A 26,143-nucleotide genomic window follows, 5' to 3' on the forward strand; every position below is an offset into this window, starting at 1 on the left:
GTGTTTTTTTAAAGAAACAAATCCATGCGCAGTTCATAATGATTGAGTTAATTGTAATGTTTCTGGAAAAATTAAGCATTGACGTGGAATCCAAAGTGTTGAGGACAAACGCTGTACATATATAAGTATGTGAGACGTGACATAAATGCACACGTGTGTTAGGGAAGTTTTCCTGTTTGTACGTTGACGACTCTTCCCTATCCCCGACTTGACGGAAACTCTTCTGTATTCCTGCGCATAAGCGGACAGACATCGCTAGGCGAGAGACATGATGTATGTCGAGGCTGCAGGTTGCTTGCTTCTGATAGCTGTGTTTGGTGAGTTTCTATTGATTTATGGTTTTTAAAAATGAAATTCAGTACTAGATTATATTATTTTTTTTAAAGTTTTGCAACGCTGTTTAGTACACGCCCATGACATGGCCATTCACAAATTTAAAAGGCAGAGGCTACATACACTTGAATGTGGTCGACCGGCTTCGAATTGAATTTCAGGAAAGTTGAGAGACACGAGAACACCATGGTAAACAAATTTTGACATTTGTTCAAAGTGTTAATGGTCATTCAGCAGGCAAGTTCGTGGGGTTCAGTTTTTTATCGATGCAAACAAACTAACCAGAAGCATATATCATTAATGAAAATGCACAGTCATATCATGCAGTGTATTTACTATTGTCACACAAATACACGTGTAGAAATATGTACACTCTTCCTTACTCTAGCTGGTGTATTATTGGGAATAAAACAGACAATTCAATCATGGGCTTTTATTTTTTACAATATCTTTGGTTGCTTAGTTGGTTGAGAGCCTTGCTGATAACAAGATTAAGATATAAACAAGCGATGATTTGGTAAACCGGTGTCGATGAATTTCAAAATGACGGTAGGAAACGGTTCACTTATTATAGTAGCTCTTTATTTAATTTGAAGGTTACTGGCTTTAATCATCCGTATTTTTAAAATGTTCAGAAATGTTTTATTAAAGTGACAGTTAAACACTTCCAGTAAACACGTATAGCTTTTAGAAGTGGTACGGGGATCCTTCATTTTTTTTTTTAAACAAAAACCTTATTTTCTCAGAATGCCAAAAACTAGTCGATATGGAGCTGTCGGGGTTAAGCAGCCCTTGATCCAGACTCCCGTACTCTCTGTTGTCCTCACGTTAGAGGTCATGCATACTCTATAATTCTCATATACCAATATTTCATCTGGCATCTTTCATTTTAATATATCTTTTCCCTTAATATTTCATCGTACCTTATCTTTCCCTACAATCTTGCACCGTACTTCTTTCATTCCCACATAGGCCTATCTCACGCCTTTCAACCGGAAATAACCTGTGTAATTAGTGTTTGACACGGAATGAGATTAGTGTTATTTATAAGTCCGTTGTTTATTTAAGATTAAATACAAACAAGAATGGTTCTACAGTATTTGCATCCTTATGTGAACAAGGAAATACCTTGTACATTGTGATATTGAGAAATGCATCTTAATATCAATCATCAAACTACGCATTACTCACAATCAAGTCGTAAAATTGGCGGTAAAATCTGACGTTGCATGCTTTATGACGTCATAATAAAGCCTGATTCCAATAGTGGCCGAACTTACCCGAATGCCTGTCCGAACTAACCACATGGCGGGGCTCGTTCGGCCATCCGATCTTCCGACCGGATAGTTAAATAATGTTCAAAAACGGACGTGCTGCCATACTTCCTAGAACGGACTTTAATAAACTTGCCCCGGTCTCATTAGAGCTTGTGTTTTATTGTTATTCCTCGACTAGCCGACTTTAAATAAAGTTTATCGTATCTCATTCTGAAAGTTGTATTCTTAATCAGTAAATATCAGAGATCAACAAAAGCTACGCTCTTTTAAGGCTTTGCCTTTTCTATTAGTATCGAAGTTCGTACCACACAACCCTTAATACTACGACCTTAAACCTTCCCGGCTGATGACGTGTTTGTTCCGAGTGGTGTAATCCGTAATGGCTTATCTCTGACCTGGCCTCAGGATCATGAAATAATCTTATAAATTCAATAAAGATTTCAAATATCCATGAAATAAATAGTTATCTAGAAATTTAACTTGGTGAAACACATGTATATACACGTACATAAGTAAAATAATATTATGATTGGGATATTGAACATTTAAAAAAATGTTGAAGCGTGAAAGCTTTCAAGGCCCGAGGTCAAGACCTGAGATATCTCTCCATGTAAGCGTTTCCGGGATGACTTCATAGCACTAAGCACCACTCAAAGTGTCTCCGTGGGCCGGAGGTTTACCATCGAACAAGACTTCCTGAAATTTTAGTCTGAACTTAATGGCAATTTGAAACATCATACTTTATACCTTATTTCATCTGGTAAATACATATATTTATATATGCGTCTTTATGGTCAGACGGACATCAGCGAACCGTCTGTTTCCGGTTAGATTATTACTAAACTTACAAGTCTCCCTATAGCATACATAGCATACATCCGTCGGGAAAGGAATGTAGCAAACAAAAAGTATGCAAGAGAAAGAATAGATCCAAAAGCGACAATCTTGCACTCGAGTTAAAGTTCCCCCTCTATATTACACATTGCGATAAAGTATAAATGTCATCTCACTTTGGAGAGATGCATCCATTCTTTTAATTTAAGGGGGNCACGTTAGGTGCTGGACACACTAATGTCTAATAGTAATATGATGTGTACATGTATATATTCTAAAATATACTAATAAAAGTATTATATAGTATATACACATCATATTGCTATTAGTGTGTATAGCACATGTAGTCAGGTGTAGATGATTGTAAGCTGCACACGTTGAACCGGAAGTAACCCGTGTAATTTAAATTTGTTTTTGGCATGGAATGAGATTAGGGCTATCTATCTTATGTGAACAAGGAAATATATGTTGTACATTGTGATATTGAGAAATGTATTTTAATATCAATCATCAAACTTAACTACGCATTACTCACAATCAAAAGGAAAGACATGTAAAAATATATGAAATATTTGTTTCGCAACGTATACATTATTTAAAGATAATTTGGAAGTAAATATTCAGTATCGAAACCCCGACGTTGGATGTCGGTATAGTTTAACAACATATGACATAATCGTGATGCACGGTAGTTTATATATATAGTGGTAGGACGCCGGGCTCGTGACCGAATGGTTGCGGGTTCGAGTCACGGCACGGCACTTTGTTGTAGCTTTAAGCAAGATATTTTTCTCTGCTTGTTCCAGTCTACTCAGCTGTGAATGAGTACGTATATACGTGGCTGCGGCAGTGCTAGAATTGTTAAATGCTAGCTGTGAGCGCCGAAATGGCAGCACCGGCTGTATGCTCCCCAGGGAGTTGAGAAAGATATTGGCTGGTTGCAAAGGCCCTATAACCACGGATAATAATTTGTGAACCGCTTTTAGACGACCTACGAACTAGGTTGTGATAAAGCGATGTATAAGAACCTCGAATTATTATTAGGATTGTTGTTATTAAAAGCTAAGTTGTAATAAGATTTATATATATTTATATATATATATATCGAATGCCGCCGTGACTATTCTCCATAAGTATTTGTATCGAAGATTTAAAAGAAAGTGTGGTTAGGTATACATGTAGCAAACACTAGTGAAAGAAAGTGCTTTCTTTTATAAAAGCACTGGATAAAGTCTTGAGTGTAATCAGCCCAACAGAACTCAAAATATAAGTAGTGCATTTTATAAACTGACAATTGGTTTGAAAACATTATCAAGCCATACAGAAAGACTTCAAAGGATGTACTCTATTAGGTGATATATGTCCTCGCAACAGCCAGGGTCATATGAGGACGGGTGTCAAGGAGACACCTACAGGAGAAAACTACAATTCGAAGGCACGTGCATCCATACAATTAAAGGGTGTCATTTTGAAAAGAAAAGCATTATGCTTTCAGTTGCCTGTTGGTTGGTTGAGGGAGCTTAGCGTCCACACAACATCTGAGGTCATATGTGGACGATATCATGAGTGCATGATACGTATTGTGTGTACCTATGTGTTGCTTCCAGCAATAAATAGAATTTGACATGAGGATCGAACTCGAACTGTAATCCATCATTCAAGAAAAAGTCAAGCATCAAGTTACGTATTGATGTGGCAAGTGGTCGCGAAAAAAAAAATCAGTTACTAATAAGAATGTCCTATGTGCAAAGGGCTATAACTCCAGGAAAAATAGAACATTGACACTGGATTCTAACCCAAACTGTAATCCATTATACATGTATACTAAGTTACAAATGGATTATTAATACATGGTTCAAACACTGTAATCTATTATGATAAAGCCACAAACAAAGTTTTAAATTGATTTGGCAAGCGGTAGCGAAAATCATTAAAAAATGAAAGTTAATTTTGATAATTTCCTGTGTGCAAAGGGCCATAACTCCAGCAACAAATAAAATATTGACACTGGGTTTGGACTCTTAACTGTAATCCATTATGATAAAGCCACATACTAAGTGGCAAGCGGCAATGAACAAAGTATGGCAAACAGTTAACTATGAGAAATTCCAATGGGCAAAGGGCCATACATGTAACTCCAGCAAAATAAAAAAAAATAAAAAATGGCACGTGGTTCGAATTTGATCTGTAATCTATTATGATTAAGCCACATACAAAGTCACAAATTGATATGGTAAATAGTGGCGAAAAATTCTGGAAAACTTAAATTTGACTGCCGCCGCCAACGACAACGTGTGATGACGGACAGGGTGATCCTTAAGTGTCCGCCATGCTTCTCAGGCGGCACGACAAAGCACAGAGAGGCAGAACAGTGAAGAAGGAAAGGAAAGATTTAAGATCCCAAGTGTGTTATTGCAATGGGGGCAGAAGATCTATTTTGGTCTGTTCGAAGTCCTCCGAGCAGTAGACATGAAAGAAAATCCCCGATTCTTCAGGTACCACCTTTAAGCCCCCCCCCCTCCCATGTACATTGTATGTAAACTATGGTTTGACGGATTCGATGACTCGAGTAGAAAATTGTTTGAATCATGTAAACTTGAAAAAGAAAGTGAAGGGACATAACTCTTCACGTAGACTCCAATTTAAGTAATTTGTGCTGATCTGACAGATCTGTCAATTCAAGATCTATCTGTATACAAAATTCAAGAAGAATTACACATTATTATATGTTTGGCATGTCTGAAATTGTCTGACATTGTCAGTATGGTAAGTTTAAAGCAAAACTTCAAAACTAACCAAAATTTCTGGATATTTTTTTCCAAAAACAACGGCAAAATAAATCTACATTTTAAAGAAAGTGGTAGCTATGGGAGCACCCTATATATGTTATAAACACAAAAATATTGATACTTTGCAAAACCACCAATTCTCAAAAATCACCTTAACGTGACATATATTATCTAAAAGGAAACATGGAACTTATAGAAGTAACAAACTATATCCGATATATAACAGATATGAATGTGGAAATCGTGTGAGGGACACAACTCACAGGAATATTATCAAAAGGAAGACAATCAATCATAACTGCACAAATACTTAAGAGTACATAGCAAGTGTTCCTCGTTTAAAACAGAGAGTATGAGTATTACCACAGACTTAGATAACATCTAATTCCGTGGTATTACCTGAAACAAATTTCAAATTATATAAGAAATAATTCTCAGGGACACCACCTAAATGAAAATTAATTGATTGATATAACAGTCGAGATGCATTTAAAATTCTCCCCACATGGAAAGCAAAACAAACATTACAGTAAAATGTTCAAACCTGGCCTGCATGGTGAAAAATTTCACCTTTTGGCCTTTTGGAACTTTCAGCTTTCTTGGGGTGAATTTTGTGCATATTTAGTTATTTCCCATTCTCATCAGATGTACATGTATATGAAGTGCATTACAAATAGAAAAATAAAAATATGAATGATAAACTGCCAGAATGTTGCAATGCCCGAACGTCAGGTACTCAAGACTCGAGCAGTCTGCCGTCCGGTCGAGTATCTATCCTGGCGATGCATTGTATAATTTATAAACAGATCCGTCTGGTTGTTGGCTTGTGGCAAAGTCTTTAAGAATGACTCAACTAAGAAATCAAGTTAAAGTGGAAATTTATTTGTAGATATTAAGTAGACAAGTAAACAATATAAAAGTACACCCCACAGCAGCCTGAGAGGTTACCGGTACAATATTGAGATGAGTTGTCTCCCTTTGAATTGTGATTATAAAATAAATTAGCAAGTTGTTGAATTTGAACCAAATAGTTGTATCTCTGTAATGTATGTTTCTGACAGAATTTAAGCTACCTCCTATCTGTTGTTAAAGATGCTCTTACTAAACTATTTAGGTGCACATAGTATTTTTGTTCCTAACACATTTCTCCTAAATTGCTCCTGGTATATTTCTCCTAATTTCTACTAGTACATTTCTCCTAAAATGCACCTTGTACATTTCTCCTAAAGTGCACCTAGCACATTTTTCCTAAGTTGCACCTACTGACCTAGTACAATTTCTCCTAGTACATTTCTCCTTTACTCCTAGTAATCTCTTAATGACCTCCTAGTACGTTTCTCCTCACCTATCTCCTAATATTACTGCTACATATCTATTCTAATTATCCTAGTGAGCTCCTAGTATTTCTCTCCTTATACCTTAACATCAGCCCTCTGCTCCTTCTCCATCGCTGCTACTTAACAGGTATCACGATCAGCTGCAGGCTCTGCTTTGCCTGCTTTCGCTCTGAGGTCAAAATGACACTGAGCTTCGAATCTCCCGGCTCTCAATATTTATAGAAAGTGCTCGCCAATCATATTGCTTGAAATTACTTACACGAGAGATCTCCCGCGTTTCATATACTAAGTGAATAAAATCCGAGAGATCCGAGTAAAAACTATGATGATGACTCCCGAGGACTACCGAAATGATAAACAAATATGGGTGCCGTAGAAGACGAACCGCTATGTCTGGGGCAACTTTCGACTCTAATGGACTATACAAGTTCAGACAGTATGATTAAATGGAATACACATGACAGGTATGATGTTTTTTCACCACGCTGAACAATCGTTTTGAGTATAAACGTGTGTTTTACGTAAAAATACAGATTACACCTGGCGGAGGACTTGTCGTCTGCTCATACCATGATACAGGTGGGAGCAATTATGCAGTCTTCACCTCGCATTTAAACACTTATATCGTTAATTTACAGACTCACAACATAATGCTACGATCTTATTTGGATAGAATACTTGTATCATGATACAATTTGATGAAACATAACAATATGAGATCATTTACAGACCAAATCCCCGTAACAATAAGAGTACAGATGTTGGTGTTCATATCGGACAATGTAACCTTTTTGCATACGAATCTTGGTAATTACACACTTCAACAACATCTCACATTGATTTAAAATAGTATACGTATAGGATACAATATCAAGATATAACAATCTCAAAGTATTCAATGTGAAATTCGTGTACAATAATGGAACAATAACACTCACTAATTACTACTGTACATGTACAACTGTACAATTTAAGACATATCACACAAATTTCCTGGATAATAGGCCAACCGACATAACAATGTTTAACCTTTTTTTAAACACAGTATTCTAAAAGATATGATTAAGATTTCAGACTCTTTTCAGTTATCAGCATCTTTTGAGGAAACTCATTCACAGATATGATACACAACTTGCAATGGCCAACACTACACGCACGCAGAACAAGAACATTATTCTTCTCTACAAAATATTACACCAACAAGTAGCAATACACACTAACAATCTCATCACAGCAGACACCAGAACACGTCAAGGACACGACCTTAGTTACAGACATATCTACACCTCCAAAGACACACGTATACAGACACTCATTCTTTCCATACCCCATAACACAGTGGAACCTCCTACCCAAAACAATAATCCAATCAGAAACACTAGCTGAATTCAGGACATGCACCACATATAACATAATTGAACATATATACAAAACCTACAACATAACTAACACTCACTCACTGCTTTTAACCTGTTTTTATCCTATAGCAAATAACAAAAATATAATAAAAATCACTGTACATAATAATTATGTAATTCTGTAATTGTCGGTATAGACGGAGGAAGCTTACAAGATGAAGATGTGTTGTAGCAGAAAAATGTCAACAAATAATATGAAGACAGTGTAGTGCAGTGGATATAGAAAGCTCAATTAATGCTATATATATTTGTAGTAAATTAAAGTTGTCAAAGAATAAGATATTTGGCAGACCTTTCTTATACATATGACTTAAAAGTGGTAACGAGGAAACATTTTCTGTATTCGATCAGTTGGTAGAGATAATTGGCCATATTCTAACTGTAAATGTTAACCAAGGGAAATACATAGGCGACCTGTGCTGAAATAATCTTGAAAGTTTAAAGTTTTGGCAAGTTAACCTTGTTCAAAAAGCCTGCGTGGTCAGATCATCGAATTTAGTCAAGATGTACTCGGATCAGTAGTTGTTTAGGAAATCATTACCGTAAAAACCCATGTAATTTGCGCACTTTTTTTTCAGAAATTTAATACCCAAAGTGGGGGATGCGTAAAATACACAGGTATAGAAAATTTCAAGTTTTTTTCAGGAAAAGATCGACGATTCTGGGAGATCGCCATCTTGGATTATTTCCCTTGGTACACGGAACTCTAAGACAAATGACGATCAACAAATTTATTTATGTCAAACATTAATAAAAGATACATAATGTTGTTATGTGAGTTTATGTGAAAAGTATTATTAAATAGGTAACCGTTAACAAAAAAGTTTAACCAAATTCCTATGCCAGAGAATCGCCGATCAACTTACGACATTACGTTTCGACATCTCGGTTCGTTTCCCCATACTATTACGAAAATGTAGTTGTTCAATTTAAGCTCCGTTCCATGTAAGTTCTGTAAGGTTTTTTCAAATCGCCTATGCGTATACGTATAGTATGGTTTTTTTCCGGCTCACTTTCATGTTGATCTCGCGTCTAACATTACGTAAACACATGATTGATAATAACCTCGTGAATTATTTCAATATTTATTAAATGAAGCATCGTAAAAATAGTCTGCGTTAACTATTTTTTTCCTTGGAGTAGATTTGAAGAGGATGTATTGATTGTCCACGCTTCTAGTATAAACATATTTTTTATAATCCCTTATCAGTCAAATCAGTCTGTAGTTATGACAATGCAGTAGGGCTTCGTAATTCACGCCACGTGTTGGCGAGTGAAAAAAACAACAACACGGTCCGTCGATCGCGACTGCAAATCATTTCAATTAGTAGAGCTATTGTTAACGGGTAATCACAGAGATAGTGTTAGCTAATTACTGCATTGTAATTTGTAAAAAATATCGCCAAACCACGGACTAAGATAATCTGATTCCGTGGCCAAACTGAACTGTGACATGACCTGGTTTGAAGTGACGTAACCCAAGCTGCCATGATGAGCCCTTCTCACTGATCGTAATTATGATCAATAAAAGGTATCTAATTATGTCTTTCACCAGGAGATATGCACCAGCGGTTACTAAACATCGAATTACTTATTAATTGATATGTTTTTGTTAGCAAGTAAATGTTTTATGTAAAATATGGCTAAAATGAATTGATGTATGCCGATATGCGCACACGTGTGTGTCATGTGTGATCAGATATCATAATTCAAAGAAAACAAGCAACAAAATGCACATTTTACGTAGTTTCTTCTTAGTTTTAAATATCATTTTACATCAATGAAAAAAAAATCATAGAAATATGTATTTTTTTTAAATATTCAGAGATCGATTTTCGGAGCATGAACATCGTTTTTTTTCCAGATTTTTTGGGTGCGCAAAATATTCTAGTAGAAGCATTTTTCCAGATTTTCAGCCTCAAAAAGTACCTGCGCAAATTACACAGGTGCGCAAATTACATGGGTTTTTACGGTAACATAAAAATCAGGATTATTATATAAATCTTATTTTAATTAATTATTATGAGTTGGGATCTATCTGGTAGGGGTGACTATTGCGGCCAATTTCACAATTGCAATATTATTGCTATCGCGGAAAAACTATTGCAATATTATTATTATTGCACATTTTATTGCGATAGTATTGCAATATTATTGGTTAGATAACATTAAGCCGTAGTATGTTAACTATGTTTTAAATCACGAATTTCAAATGTAAATTAATGCTATCTAGGGTTTCTCTAAAACAACTTACTGCCTGGTTTATATGTTTCTATTTGTCAGTTGTCATTGTGTTTATAATTGATAAATACAGATGTAAAAATAATAAAAATCCACAAATGATTGAAACTTAAACTCGCTTTTTAGTTTTTATTTGTCCATCTTAGAATCAAGAGAATGACACTTCTATAGAGCTTTGTCGCCTCTAGTTCAGTACTAGTATTGTTCATTGTTCAACATACAGTTTCCAGTTCTTCTTTAGAAAGATTAGCTTGTCCACATAGTCAGGTCTCAATGCGGACCTCTGAGCAGTTACAATGTCGCCCGCCGTGGAAAGATTCTCTGAATTCAGAGAGTGACCTCCCCTAAATCAGTGTAGCGACTAGCGATGCGGAACAAACGTAGTGATGACTCGGACATTTTCGGGGGAATTCCCAGACCGGAATATTTACATGTTTAAGGCTCCGAGAAGATGCTTTTAATAACTATTGAAACAATCGATATCTGACGGAACAATCGGCAATAAATATTGAATTTTAATATACAATCGATGCATTGATATTGGGAAGGATTTATTGCAATCTATCGATATTTCGATGCATTGTTACACTCCTACTATCTGGCAAGTGTAGACATGGGTAACTGATACGCAGATTATCGTTTAAGTCCCAACCGATATTCCTATCAAACAAAAAGACATTGTCCATAATATCTCCTGCTCCGTAGACAAGTCAGGATTAGATGCTCAAGTTTCGGTATATCCAGACACATAGTATATATACGTCTCTGGGTTTAGCATATTATACAATTGATTTTAATGATACATAGCACAGCTGTAATATATTCATTCAAGTTCAAATTTATAGAGCAATAGTGCAACATTAATAGTATTTTGATGCTGCAAAATTATAACAGACCTATTCTTTTTACAGCATCAAATAATTTAAAAGGAAAGATTTATGATAGTACCCAAATAATGACAAACCTAAGCTTATGTGTAGTTTAAATAATTTCTTCTTAGTCAGGTCTCTCTTTGAAGAATTAAATGTAGGTCAAATTCAGCATCGACAACATACGATCACTAAAGTGACCCTAGCTGCATCATTGATTTAAATATTTTCCATTTTATATAACAAGTATTGTTGAATCCAAATATTTGAGCATATGCTTCAATTTCTTTAAAGGATTTTATTTGTGTTTATATTAACAAAGGCTCCGTTCCCATCTGTCCTCACCCCTGCAGGTTCTACTGTCCCATAACATGTTGTAAAGGCGACCAATGTGGGGACCCTGCAGATTTGGGGTTTTTCGTCATCTACTTAGTGGATATGGAAGAATTAAACCACAATTGACCTGCTACCCCAATTGCAACATTTGGGATCTTTTATATTATCTCTCTACTTCAAAACAACCTTTTTGTTTCCTTGTGCCTTGCTTGGCAAAACCTTACTTTTGGCCTAAGTGTTGAGCGTTCGCCAATCTGAGGTAGCTAGGTCTTAAAATGATAGTTGTTATTCCCTGCTTTAATGTTCAGCATTTAGAGTTATCACAACATCTGGTGTACCCGATGTCAGAACAATGTGACCGGGTGCAATACTGTGCTCGGTGTCTTCGGCAACGTATTTCAGTGGGGTAGCACTCTTAAGTCGGCATCAGGTCCGCTCTTATTATACAAAGAAGCAAATATATCTACATAAATGCACGCATGCATTACAAATAATAATCGAGGCACATCCTTAAATGACCTTAGCTGTTCATCAAACGAAACCATCTATCCTAGTATACAAGATATTTAATCTATTATGTATGTTATTCTATAGGGCGTATTAAAGTAACAGTTTTATATGACAATTGTGTTACACTGTTGATATGAAATATAAATTTTATATATTTTACATCAATAATGAAACAATTAATTTCAACTTATATTGGATGAAGAGTCAACATAATTAGTTTAACTTCTTTAACGCTTTATCATCCTGGGCTCATTTTATGTACACTTTACTGTGTAGCTGTTTTTATGAACATTATATCAAAATATGTATACATATGTACATATATGCTCCAGAGTCAAATAGTCTGGTCATTTTTCAGTTTAACATCAAAATAATTGCAGCAGCAATTCTTTTTTTTTATTTTTATCTTTTTTAATGATGAATATCCCTGTATTCATTTACGCTAGCCAAGGTAAGTAATTAAAGCAAAATTGAACGATACTTCCTATATATGCAGCTAAAATCTAAAAGTAACACAAACAAAATTAAATGGTACAAAGCACATGGAATCTACTTAATTATCAGACACAATGACATGGACTTACTATTTTACAGTATCAGCACAGGAGGAAACCGAGCCGGAGTTAGCTCCCCTAGATGGCTGGTACAACAATCTGCTCCACCCGGACTGGGGTGCCGTGGGTAAGCATTATACACTTGTAGCATTACTTTTGCTTGTAAATCATACACTGGTCGGAGCAAGATTTATTAAAAATGTTACATATGTATACTAGATAATCAAAGAAAACATGTAGTCTATAGATATGTAGAATATAATTTTGGTAAACACGATTTTTTTCCATATTATGCATACAAGTGTAAGCAGTATTGAGATTTCTTTGATCTTATGATCATGATATTTTTATCTTTGGTTCCTGTAGCTAAACAAATGTTAATAGCTGCTGTAGATTTATGTTCTTCCAAACAGTTTTTATATAATCAACTTTTTTGAAACTAACGTTGCATTTCTCTTCTTTAATGAATTGATTATGGTTTTTAGTCGAAGGGCCAAGTGAGCTTATGCTGTGGTGCGGCGTCCGTTGTCCATCCGTCCAGCGTCAATATTTTACTTTAAACAACTTCTTCTCAATAACTAAAAGGCCCAGGGTACTGATATTGGGCCTGTAGCATGCTGGGATGACGGGCTACCAAGTTGTTCAAATGAATGACCTTGACCCACTTTCAAGGTCACATGGGTCAAATGTTGTAAAATCTTCAAACAACTTCTTCTCAATAACCAAAAGGCCCTGGGTACTGATATTGGGCCTGTAGTGTGCTGGGATGAAGGGCTACCAAATTTGTTCAAATTAATGACCTTGACCAACTTTCAAGGTCACAAGGATAAAATGTCTTAAAATCTTCAAACAACTTCTCAATAACAGAAAGGCCCAGGGTACTGATATTGGGCCTGTAGCATGCTGGGATGAAGGGCTACCAAGTTTGTTCAAATGAATGACCTTGACCTACTTTCAAGGTCACTGGGGTCAGATGTCTTAAAATCTTCAAACAACTTCTTCTCAATGACCAAAAGGTCAAGGCTCATGGTATTGGGCCTGTAGCATGCTGGGATGAAGGGCTTCCAGGTTTGTTCAAATGAATGACCTTGACCAACTTTCAAGGTCACATGGGTCAAATGTCGTAAAATCTTCAAACCACTTCTTCTTCATAACCAAAAGGATCAGGGTACTGAAATTGGGCCTGTAGCATGCTTGGATGAAGGACCACAAGTTTGTTCAAATGAATGACCTTGACCTACTTTCAGCCTAATGTCCTTGTTCGACATTCAAGGTCACAGGCGTCATATGTTTAAATCTTTGAATAGGTTCTTATGAATCAAACACTGATATTCTGCCTGTACCAGGTGAGCGATGCAGGCCCATTGGGCCTCTTGTTTAAAAGTAAAATATGATGAACCTCTCCTATCTTATGTTCTGTTTCTTTTTCTCTGTTGATTTTAGATACTATTCTGTTGCGCAAGAGTCCCACTGCCTACGCCGACGGAGTCTACCACATGGCTGGTCCAACCCGACCAAACCCTTTTGAAATTAGTAAGGTGGCCCACAGAGGCATCATGGGATTGGGATCAGAGAGAGGTCGGACAGCCTTGATGACATATTATGGTAAGGAATGTCCTGATAATTTAAAATGGTTAAGACTGCCCTACTGATTATGGCAAGAAGAACAGACTCCCTCTCTTAAGTCTTAAGTCTCAAGTCCATTGCGGAGCATATCTCTCTCCCTCCCGTCTTTTTGGATCCTCTCTGTCTAAATTCCCTGTGTAAGTCTGTTTTATTAAAACTCATAGTACATATCTTATTAACTTTTCATGATCCCGTACCACCCATTTGTACGTAATTCGGCACATGCGACAATTTAATCTAACTTCTAATATAACATTCCCCTACCTAAACAACAATACTTTGATGTACCATATGGCAATGACAGTTACTCCTAGTGTTGGGAATCGGACAGAAAATTACAATCAATTAATCGGAAGCCCAAACTGATCGACTATCAATAGTTCAATCGGTTTGTAAGACACGTGCAGAAAAAGTCCGAAAATTATTATATCTTTTATAATATATATATATGCAATATGTATATGTTGTATTGTGTAGTTTCCTAATGTATACCTGTGTTGTTTTGGTTTTAAATTACATAATTTTAAGTGTATATTAACCCAATAGCACTTATTTTGCTTCAGACTGCACTAGCTAGTAACCATCATTCATCATTATGTAGTATGATTTACTGCTTCTGTATGCACCTTTTGGTCTTTATAGTCACCCACTGTAGTATGCTAGCCTGCATGTAACATATTAACTGCAAGGTGAGTGGATGGCTTTGTTATAGTACTTAAACATATTCAGTACCCACTAATACTTGTCTTCCAAAATTTATTTTCATGTGTGTATCATGACTATAAACATAAGATTTTATGTTGAGAGCAAATATATCACAGAAAATAAAAACTACAAAGTGTTAAAAAGTAACTTCATTTGTCGATTTTCAACAGTCAGTCAATCAGCTAACGACATCCTCTTTAGGGTGTAGGGTGGGCCTCTAACAAATTATGCCATTTCAAAGAAATTTGTCATTAGTTTTGTTTATCAATCAACGATTTCAAAATACTTGGCCTTTCAGAAAATTTTGATTTCGAAAAGCTTTTAGATACTATATCGGTGTAATTTATATCGTATTTACCTTTGTTGGCACAGCTTTTCTTGCATAGCCTACAAATGACAGTTGGCATGTCTAAATTTGATTTTATTGCGGGTCCCACCGAACCTTCATTTTTTTCGGAACAGGAACTATTTCCATACGGCTGATTTAACTGTCCCTGGACAGGGATACAATTGCAATTCCTCGTCGTTACTAACAGCAGCGGTGGCTGCCATTTTTAATCATGACCATGAGGCGATAGCTAGAGTGATCTTTCTTCCCATAGTTCTGTCATATTAATTACCGTGAAGGATATTTTCGAACTATTGATAGTGACAAGTTTTCAATCGATTGTCGCCGACGCACACCTGAGCGATAGTTTTCGATCATTAGCGACAATCGTCCCAACACTAGTTACTCCTGTCTGGTTTGGGGAGTTCACACTCTTGTTCCTATCTCAAAGTCATCCATGACGGACCTGGAGGATGGTTTTCAAATTGTAAAATTGGAATTCCAACCCCAACCCTATGAGCCAGGGCGGGGCCCCAAAGGGAAAATTAACCAAAATTTTCATCTCCAGACGCAGAAGTATGACAGTCATTTTTGTGTCTCCTGCGAAAAGCTGGTGACACATAGGTATTGCTATGTCGGTGTGGGCGTCGGCGTCGGCGGTGTCCGCACAGAGGTTTTCGTGCGATAACTTGAGTTTCCTTGGACCGATCAAACTCAAACTTCATGCAGTGCTCCCTTATCAAAAGTGCTTGCTTGGTAATGCTTTTCAGGTCCGAAGGTCAAAGGTCAAGGTCACTGTTACTATAAATAGAAAATCTGTTTTCATGTGATAACTTGAGTTTCCTTAATTGGGCCGATCAAACTCAAACTTCATGCAGTGCTAAGCACAATCTCCCAGCTTTCTGCGCAGGCGACACATCCACTTCCATGGAATACTTGTCTACCTAAAAAACATACAGGTTATTTCTGTGCATGGACCCCAAAGTGGGGCACAGGTGAGACATACCAATCTGAATGACTCGTCTTTATGAATGATGTTTTTGTTCCCAGGGCAACAAGTAGTGGAGGAAATGTTGGATGTCCAGAGACCAGGGTGTCCAAGGGAATATGAAAATATTGTTGTCCCTGACAATGATCCTCTGTACACGCCTGGAATCCAGATGCCTTTTACTCGTTCAAGGTTTGATGCCAGAACTGGGCAGTCACCAAGCAACCCACGACAACAGGTAAATGTCACCTTGGTAAAATACAAGGCGCTTCCTGCCAACTTGGCTAGGGAGAATTTGTCTTTAGCTCATTCGGTAGAGCATAAGACTAGTAAACTAGAGGTCCCAGGCTCAACTCATGGCAGAGGCATTGTTACATAAAGCAACCCACGTCAACAGGTGAAAATATAAAACAGTTAGAATATTTTTCATGTTTTATTACAACATTACTAGTACTTCAGAACATATTATATTCATGATCACTTGTATATATATATTTTACTGCACATTGTTTGCAATTATTTCTCAAGATATACATCTATATTACAATATAGCTTTGATTGAGGACCAAGCCCTTTGAGGTCGGTAATTAAGTGACTGAAAACTTAACTATCTGGTATATTTGAACAAAAAGTAGTGACAACTGACAATGTTATATTTAGCAATTCAAATTGCCATTCAAAAAGTACTGATAATATTTCTCAAAATCTCAATTTCAAAAATTTGAGCACCTACAGTGTAGAAATTAAGTCTTCTGCAACCAGGATCGCAGGCATTAAAATGACAGATTACAATAGCCCATTTTACACTGTACCTGTGATTTATGACTGATTACTATTGCCTATCTACCTGTGATTTTCAATTTCAGCTTAATGAGATTACTCCTTACTTGGATGGTCAGCTGATGTATGGTCCAGCTAAGGCCTGGACAGATGCTATTCGTGCATTTGAGGGAGGTCGACTGAAGGCTCTGGATGGCAAATACACTCCAATAAAGGAGAGCTTCCCTGCCATAAATGACATTCGACTCCCATTTGCTAATCCACCAAATCCAAGAGAGCAAACCAGAGAAGAACGTCTGCAGCCTGTTGCAAGATTCTGGCGTAACTATATTTATTTTTAACAGAGTATTTAAAAATATGCATGCCTATGAGCTTATCATTTTGTAATGGATACAATCATATGTAAGCTAATATTAGTGTTGTTTGCTTTTCCTATCTATCCATACATCTTGGTTCACTCTTAAATTTGGCTCCCTATATATATAGCTATCCCTCGTATTGATAAAAGTTCCAAAGTCACCAGATACTTCCTGATGAGTACTACACTGTATAACAGGTTGTTCACTGTAATCTCTTTTTTCTGCTTCACTGACATTGGTTCAACTTTCTGTTCAGCTTCATTTAATTTGTGTGGGTAGACTTTGCTCCATTTCTCCTACACTACAATTCCATCTTCATCTTGCTTTGTATATACTTATACTTCTTGAGGAATACATACATTATGTGATATGTTGGTACATTGACTTAAACTTCCTACCTCACCTCCTTTGTTTTGACTTTGCATTTAAATCCTATTCTATGATACTCGAAGTGTATACGGTCATCAAACTTAATATACAGATACATCCTTATTAATACAACACCATCATGCATATATATGTGATCTATATTTTCTACACTGACTTTGGTTTAAGCAGTGGTTTCTCTCTAGTTGGTTTTTTTTTTAAAAAAGGACTAATACTGTTTGGTTTAAAAACTATATAAATATAGAATGTCAATTAACTATATAAATATAGAATGTCAATTGTAAATTTCATTTTAGAAAGATTTTATTGAATATTGTACAAATTTAAAAGGAATTGCATGGGCAACAGGCATAATGCCTAAACAAACCCTATCCTGATTGTAAATGAGATTGGCTTGTTAATCATATTGCATACATGCCAGAATTCTTGGAGACCATTCTGTGAGTTTTACAATCATTTTAAGAAAAGTGCGGTGAAAATGAGTTTTTTTTTTGCGACGTTTTTTCAAGGCAAAAAGACTATCTTACTCAACTAAATTAATGAAATAAAGCACAAAATCTTTAAGTAAGTGTTTTGACTTGGGCAGTTTTTTTGTTATATATATATTGAATATGATTATATACATTTAATAGCACAAAACAAAATATCACATAGTTGAGATATACTGAAGAAGCAGATTTTACTTTAAATTTCGAAATTTAGTTACACTGGCCACTATTCAAAGCAGCCATAGTACTACTGATGTTCAGTTTAAACTTTGAACTATGTATTTGAATGGGTTTGTAAAAATAAGTATAATAGTTGTCTTTGTGCATTTACATTTGAACTTCTTGATAATGTAACAGATTGTTGAAACATGCATTTAACAAGAGGACAGAAATAATCAGCTGTGAAAGTGAAGAAAACTGTGTTCAATATTTGAACTTTTAAATTACATATTTCAGCATTCAGATTCAGAACAAAGACTTTTTTCATCTTCTTCATGACATGCCCCTTATATATTTATTGGTCGTTCTCTTTACTTTCGTAGTGAAATTATATTTGTAAAGAAACGCTTAGCCGGATATAGTATTTATCAATGTTTCTATCAATAAACTAACCTTACAAACATGACAGAAAAGATGTTTTGTGCTAATTCTAGATCTACTGACAGTGTGAGGTATCAACTTCAATTTTGATGCTGAAGCCAACACCGTTGCGTAGTGGTTAATACTAAGAATGCCAGGCCTTCTGTAGTATCACGGAAATTTATGGCAACAACAAGAAAGGATCACACTAAATCTTTAACATGAATTTATTTTAATTGTTCAGATAGATTACTTGTTGTAAAAGACACTGTAATCAACTCACAATTTCAACCCGGCAATTTCAACCAGCTAAATTTTCCGAAAGTTATCGGAAGAGCTCTTCGATTACATGACCAATCACATGACCGCTACTCAAAAGCTCTCGTGATTTATCGCTGAAAACACTGTGGAATCTCTTAAGACTTCGAGTAAACAACAACAGGAAAATGGTTCACCGATCGATCATTAAAAAACGTGAGGGTTTGAGAACTTTCCGTAAATTCATGTCCCACGCCGTGAGACTTAATCTGAGGTGAAAATCCGTGAGATGTTGCCTCACGCCGTGAGTTCTGGCATGTATGATATTGTTAATGATAGTATGGTCTTGACCTTGATATCCCTGAGGGTTCAGTATGGTATTGATATGACCTTTCCCTACATTCCTGGTGAAACCCTGAGCATTTTAGATATTGTTTATGTTGATAATTATGTGCTGTTTACTTACAGGTTTGGGGAATCCTAGAGGTTTTGAGAACCCTTTCCTGCTGTCTTTCGGTGTGATGTGGTTTCGTCTTCACAACTTCTGGGCAGACATGATCAGCCAGGAACATCCTGACTACACAGATGAGGCTTTGTTCACTGAGGCAAGGAAGTGGGTTGTGGCCATGCATCAGGTATGTAGGCCTTTTTCCGTAATATATGATGTGGTTAGTTTTCCTTTCAAAGTCAACAAATACATATCATGGTACTGTCTGCCCTTAAAGAATTTGTCAGATCTGATTGCCTCATTGTCAGACAATTCTGACTTTATGGGATGAACTGAGTTACAAACTTTAAAACACAGTTTCTACCGAACCACACCTTTATACCTGCCAACCCCGGACATACTAAAAGGGGGTGATGACCCTCTTTTGAAAATAAAAAGAGGGTTATAGCATGCGACGTCTTTTTTTGCAACAAATATAAGAAAAATAGATATTAAATTGGAAGTTACATTCTACATTGATTGAACTGTTCTTCCAGCAGATCTAGCTGATCCTCATCCACAATACCAAATTCAAAGCTGAAAAATAAAAAGATTTGTCAACAACACAACTTATAAAATTAATTCATAATAATATATATGATACTGTGTTTTCACAGGCGTTTTTTATGTCAATTAAAATAGTTCTGACAATAAGAAGTTGCACCCTACTCATATGAAATATCAGTTTTATACGAGTAGGGTTTGAACTCTTATTATTAAGATCATTTTGATTGACAGAAACAAATGATCAAATGACTGTGCATGTTTTTGACTAGAGTGCAGAATGCAGCGTTTGGTCCACAACCGCGGGACTTTATACACTATAACTCATTTTCCTACGAAATTCAATATGTGCACAATTATCTTTTCAAATAGCATTTCGTGGAGTGAACCTGCAAGTCCCGATAACGACTTCATCTTTCAAGAAGACATAACGTTACCTTCAAAATACGATCTATTCTACGTAAATACAATTGTAAAAACAACTCACTTATTCGTTAAAACACCTGACTAATTACTTGTCGGCAAGTTCAACAACAGTCTTTATATAAACATTTGTTAAAACAGTTCTAGTACGTATATAAACAACTCGCAACTTACCTGTTGGTGAGAAACGGAACCAGGAAATAGATCGTCTTTCTTATGAAGAAGGATGGTAAAGTGTAGAGAATTCTGAGTGGCTTCGGTAACTTTTAATATACGAAAAAAATGCGGGTTAAAACGGGTGAAATAGACGAAATCCGGGTAAAAATCGTAACCCGGCGGGTAAAGGACTAAAATCCTGGTTGTAACCCGACGAAATCGGGTCACTTGGCAGGTATGCAACTTTGTGTAGCTAAGGACTTTGAAGTTTGTTTGATTTAATGACCTTGACCCACTTTCATGATTATAAATGTCAAATCTGATAAATAATAGTTATTATGTTTATTTAGGCTCTGGTATTCATACCATTAAAGCATTATACTGTGACACACAGTTGAACACATGTCTTTGAATACAATACATTAAAAAGGTAACTGATGGTGAAGTACAAATCACTTAAGGGATCAGATTTTTAGGTCACCTGAGCTTTAGCTCAAGTGACCTATTGCTATCCGTTTTCGTCCGTCGTCCGTCGTCCGTCGTCCGTTAACATTTTACATTTCAAACTTAAAGTCAAGTTCTGCTGGGCCGATTGAACTGAAAGTTGGTAGGAATGATCGCCTCATGGTCCTGACAAAGTGTTGTTATTTTTCGGGTCGATCAGAAATCCAATATGGCCGCCACGGCCGCCATTTTGAAAACCTATTTCAAACTTAAAGTCAAGTTCTGCTGGGCCGATTGAACTGAAAGTTGGTAGGAATGATCGCCTCATGGTCCTGACAAAGTGTTGTTATTTTTCGGGTCGATCAGAAATCCAATATGGCCGCCACGGCCGCCATTTTGAAAACCTATTTCAAACTTAAAGTCAAGTTCTGCTGGGCCGATTGAACTGAAAGTTTGTAGGAATGATCGACTCATGGTCCTGACAAAGTGTTGTTATTTTTCGGGTCGATCAGAAATCCAATATGGCCGCCACGGCCGCCATTTTGAAAAACTATTTCAAACTTAAAGTCAAGTTCTGCTAGGCCGATTGAACTGAAACTTTGTAGGAATGATCGACTCATGGTCCTGACAAAGTGTTGTTATTTTTCGGGTCGATCAGAAATCCAATATGGCCACCACGGCTGCCATTTTGAAAAACTATTTCAAACTTAAAGTAAAGTTCTACTTGGCCGATTGAACTGAAACTTTGTAGGAATGATCGACTCATGGTCCTGACAAAGTGTTGTTATTTTTCGGGTCAATCAGAAATACAATTTGGCTGCCATGGCCGCTATTTTGCTACTAAGTTCTAATAGGCCGATCTCACTTAAAATTGGTCTAGGAATGATCAGCTCATGGTCCTGACAAAGTTAAGTTAACATTATACTATTTTTTACTCAAATTGGTACATATTTCAACAACAAAAATAAATACTGTAGACTCAGGTGACCGTTTAGGCCCATGGGCCTGTTGTTAACCATTTACATGTATATCCATTAACAGTGTCCTCCATCCCCAGTCGCTATCCTCTATTCCCTATTCCATGTACTTCAACTCCTTACCACAGTCGCCCATTTTTGTTTCCCATTCCCTCCTATTGCAAGTTTCTATTCCATGAGCCCTAATTACATCTCAAATCACCATCCCATTCCTGTCTCCCATTCAACCTCTAGTTCCTGTCTTCTGTTCATTATTCTCTGTCCTCTACCATGTTCTCTGTTCACCATCGCTTTTCTCCCTGTTTAGTGTTCATCATCTTACATAAAAATTCCTTAGCATCTATGTCCCCTGTTCATTATGTCTCCCCTTCGAATGAAGCGAGATAGATTGTATGTACTGGTTCTTCTTCTGATTCTTCTTCTTCTTCTTCTGGTTCTTCTCATCGCAACTTGTCCGAGTCATAAATTTTAAACCATTAAAGATATCTTGATGAAACTTTAGGTATGCATACATCACCCACAGAAGGTCAAAGGTCAAATATTAAGTGCAACATTTTCAGTAAATTCTTGTCCAGCCCGTAAATTTTAAACCATTAAAGATATATTGATTATATTTAAAGTATACCTGCATTACCCACAGAAGGTGTGCAGTGCACTTGAATTAGGTCTCATTCTTCACTATATACAGAGTTATGGCCCTTTGTTTAATTTTAATACCAAAGTTTGTCCGGAGCATAAGTTCCATGGTATTTCACCTTCGTTGACCAAGCTTACCATATTTATGTATCTTGGGTAGGCAGGATTTCTCACACTAAAATCAGGTTTTATGCCCCACTATATACAGAGTAATGGCTCTTTGTTTATTTTTAATACCGAAGTTTGTCCAAGCACAAGTTCCATGTAATTTCACCTACGTTGACCAAACTTACCATATTTATGTATCTTGGGAAGGTGGAATCTCTCGCACTAAAATCAGGTTTTGTGCCAAACTATATACATAGTTATGGCCCTTTGTTATTTTTTTATACCAAAGTTTGTCTATTGGCTAATAAGGGGAGACATATGTTTTTATTCACATAAACAAAATTCTAGTCATTTTCTATCATCATCCGATTCCTGTCTCAAGTTCAATTTTTCTGGCCCCTATCCTATCTTTGCCAATGTTCATTAGTTCCGTTCCTATCGTATTTCAATCCTTTGGTGTTCATTATTTCTTGTCTCCTATTAGTCCTAAATGCTGTCAAGTACAGATGTAAAATGTAAACATCACTGGGATCTTCAACTCGTGGCTGGAACTCTGTGTTAAGGAGATTTCATAAAATGGAAACTTATAATATTTTTCTAAAATGTGTGGCCTAATGTATATAACTGTTTTCCTCAAGAAAATCACCGTGTATGACTGGCTACCTAGATGGTTGGAGATACTAGACAATGGATCAATTTATAATATCAGTGATACAGTATCAACGCCAGAGAGACCAACATGCCCTTATAAAGGTAAGATTTATATATAATATCTACATCACTAATACATACATATATCTACATTACTGATACATTAAAGATATAGGTAAGATTATACATTATTCTACAATGTGGAAGAGGTAGGGTTTAATACAAATGTCAACATAAAGTGATTGGCACTAATTGCGTAAAACTTTCATAGTTACTTTGATTGATACAGCAATGTTAAATTATAGAATATAAGTTATAATTGAGTCTTTGGTGGATATTTCAATTGACCTTTTAATGAATACTTAGATTGATATTTTAACTGATATTTGATGGATTCTTTGATGTTTAATCTATACTTTGATTATTGTTTAATTACTATTTGATGTTTTAATTGATGCTTTGATGTTTAATTGATAAGTTGATGTTTTAATTGAGTCTTTGATTAATACTTTTATAAATTCTTTGATTGGTATATGTATTATGATTGAGTATTGATACTTTGGTCAATAAATGTTGATGAATTAATTTCTTAGGTTATAATCCCAACATCCATCCTGGTATCACACACGAGTTTCAGTCGTCGGCCATGAGATACGGACACACACTTGTCACTCCTGGTTTGTGGCGTCGGTAAGTTATAATGAACCAACTTGTCATTTAAGGGTCCCTGTCCCATTGCATTGTGTATTTTGTATATAGAGTAGCCTCCCTTTACTTTTCGTTTGGATATAACAGTAGCACAGTTGGGCCAAGACACTTTTGATGAGAGGGATAGTATAACAATCTGAAGTCCTGGGTTTTAATCCTGGTCTGACCCTGTTGATTTTTTTTACACTCAGAACTCTGTTTGTTATATATTATTTATTATTTCTCATAAAAGTCCTACAAGGTATGGTTTTCTTTTCAGAAATCATTTATCAAGGCTAAACATGCTGAAAAAACAGTTTTCCAATACTTAGTTACAGTCTATGGCAGTGGTACAGGGATCCTTAAGGAATAATTCTGTTTTCATGACATTTAAGCTGACAGTGCAAGTTAAATAGCTTTTAATTGAAATTAAAAGGTTAAATTAAAAATGTTTACCACTTTCTTGGGTATGATGTCCGGAAGAGACATAGTCAATGCACAGAACTTTTGGAAGCATTCTGAATAATCGGAACTTCAACATTTTTTGTTTAATCTCAATTGAAAGCTTTTTAACTTTCACTGTCAACTTTAAGCTTTACATATCCACAACATTTTGAATATCTATAGCGGCTACAATTCTTGGAAAAGTTAACGTCAGCAGTATATCAGAGCTAACTTAAACTTTGATAGTCATTTTAAGCCGTCCTTAAAAGCTTCAGAAGTTTTGACCTCATTTTCAAAATGAAATAGAAAACAAGGAGATTGAAATTGAATTTACCTATATCTGCAAACATTAACTGATGTGATTGGCAATTTTTTCTATACTTAAGTAATAAACCTGAGAAATAACATCAACTGCTTTGTGATGACAGGGGTACACCTCAAGGGCCTGTTAACCAACTGAGGGGTGACGATGCCCTCGACAACTGTAACTGGACACGTACCTCTCTCAAGGTTCCCGGTCAGGTTGGAGATCAAGTCCATGCCTTCCGTCTGTGTAATTCTTACTGGAACTCCCAGGTAACCATTTTAGAACTGTAATCCACAGGTAACCACTGTACACCAGTAACTCGCATACATGTATCTACTGTATACCAGTAATTCAAAGGTAATCACTGTTTGTGTAGCTCCCATGTAATTACTGTATGCCTTTAACTCTTAACATCTGTATACCTGTAAGGCACATGGAATTACTGTGCACCTGTAACTGACAAAAAAGAACTGTAGACCTGAAATTCTCAGGAAACTCTGTAGGCATGTAACTCCTAGGTAACTGCTGTATACAGTAATCACAGATAAACGCTGATACCAGTAATCACAGGTAGCCACAATATACCTGTAATCACAGGTACCTGCTGTATACCAGAAATCACAGGTAACCACTATGCACCTTAAACATAAAGGTTACGCTGTACACTTGTAATACATAGGTAACCACTGTACACCTGTATCACACAGGTAACCACTGTACACCTTTAATGCAAAAGGTAACCACTGTACACCTTTAATACACAGGTAACCACTGTACACCTTTAAAGCATAGGTAACCACTGTTCACCTGTAACACATACATAACCACTGTACACCTTTAACAAATATGTAACAACTGTACACCTGTATCACACAGTTAACCGCTGTACACTTGTAATACACAGGTAACCACTGTACACCTGTATCACACAGGTAACTGCTGTACACTTGTAATATATAGGTAACCACTATACACCTGTATCACACAGGTAACCACTGTACACCTTTAATGCACAGGTAACCACTGTACACCTGTGACACAAGGGTAACCACTGTACACATTTAACACATACATAACCACTGTACACCTGTAACACATACATAACACCTTTAATGCACAGGTAACCACTGTACACCTGTATCACACAGGTAACCACTGTACACCTTTAATGCACAGGTTACCACTGTACACCTGGAACACACGGGAAACCACTGTACACATTTAACACATTAGTTACCACTGTACACCTATAACACACAGGTAACCACTGTACACCTGGAACACACGGGTAACCACTGTACACATTTAACACATTAGCTACCA

The 26,143-nt window shown here is 36.3% G+C and overlaps 1 protein-coding gene across 2 annotated transcripts in view; it reads left to right on the top strand.

Moving 5' to 3' along the window:
- Positions 1–201: 201 nt before the first annotated feature.
- The window catches only part of LOC110445627 (dual oxidase 2-like), a 64,364-nt gene continuing 38,422 nt past the window's right edge, over positions 202–26,143 (top strand). The window contains exons 1-9 of one of the 2 annotated variants that reach the window (XM_021490324.1): positions 202–317; positions 12,539–12,625; positions 13,942–14,103; positions 16,208–16,383; positions 17,012–17,246; positions 19,465–19,631; positions 23,370–23,484; positions 23,976–24,072; positions 24,942–25,089. In XM_021490324.1, the coding sequence (XP_021345999.1) occupies positions 269–317; positions 12,539–12,625; positions 13,942–14,103; positions 16,208–16,383; positions 17,012–17,246; positions 19,465–19,631; positions 23,370–23,484; positions 23,976–24,072; positions 24,942–25,089 (1,236 nt within the window). In that variant the 5' untranslated portion in view covers positions 202–268. The remainder of the gene's footprint in view (positions 318–12,538; positions 12,626–13,941; positions 14,104–16,207; positions 16,384–17,011; positions 17,247–19,464; positions 19,632–23,369; positions 23,485–23,975; positions 24,073–24,941; positions 25,090–26,143) is intronic. The other variant, XM_021490323.1, reaches the window with a different exon arrangement.

The sequence above is a fragment of the Mizuhopecten yessoensis genome, unplaced genomic scaffold, assembly GCF_002113885.1.
Source record: "Mizuhopecten yessoensis strain PY_sf001 unplaced genomic scaffold, ASM211388v2 scaffold2329, whole genome shotgun sequence".
NCBI classification, from domain to species: Eukaryota; Metazoa; Mollusca; class Bivalvia; order Pectinida; family Pectinidae; genus Mizuhopecten; species Mizuhopecten yessoensis.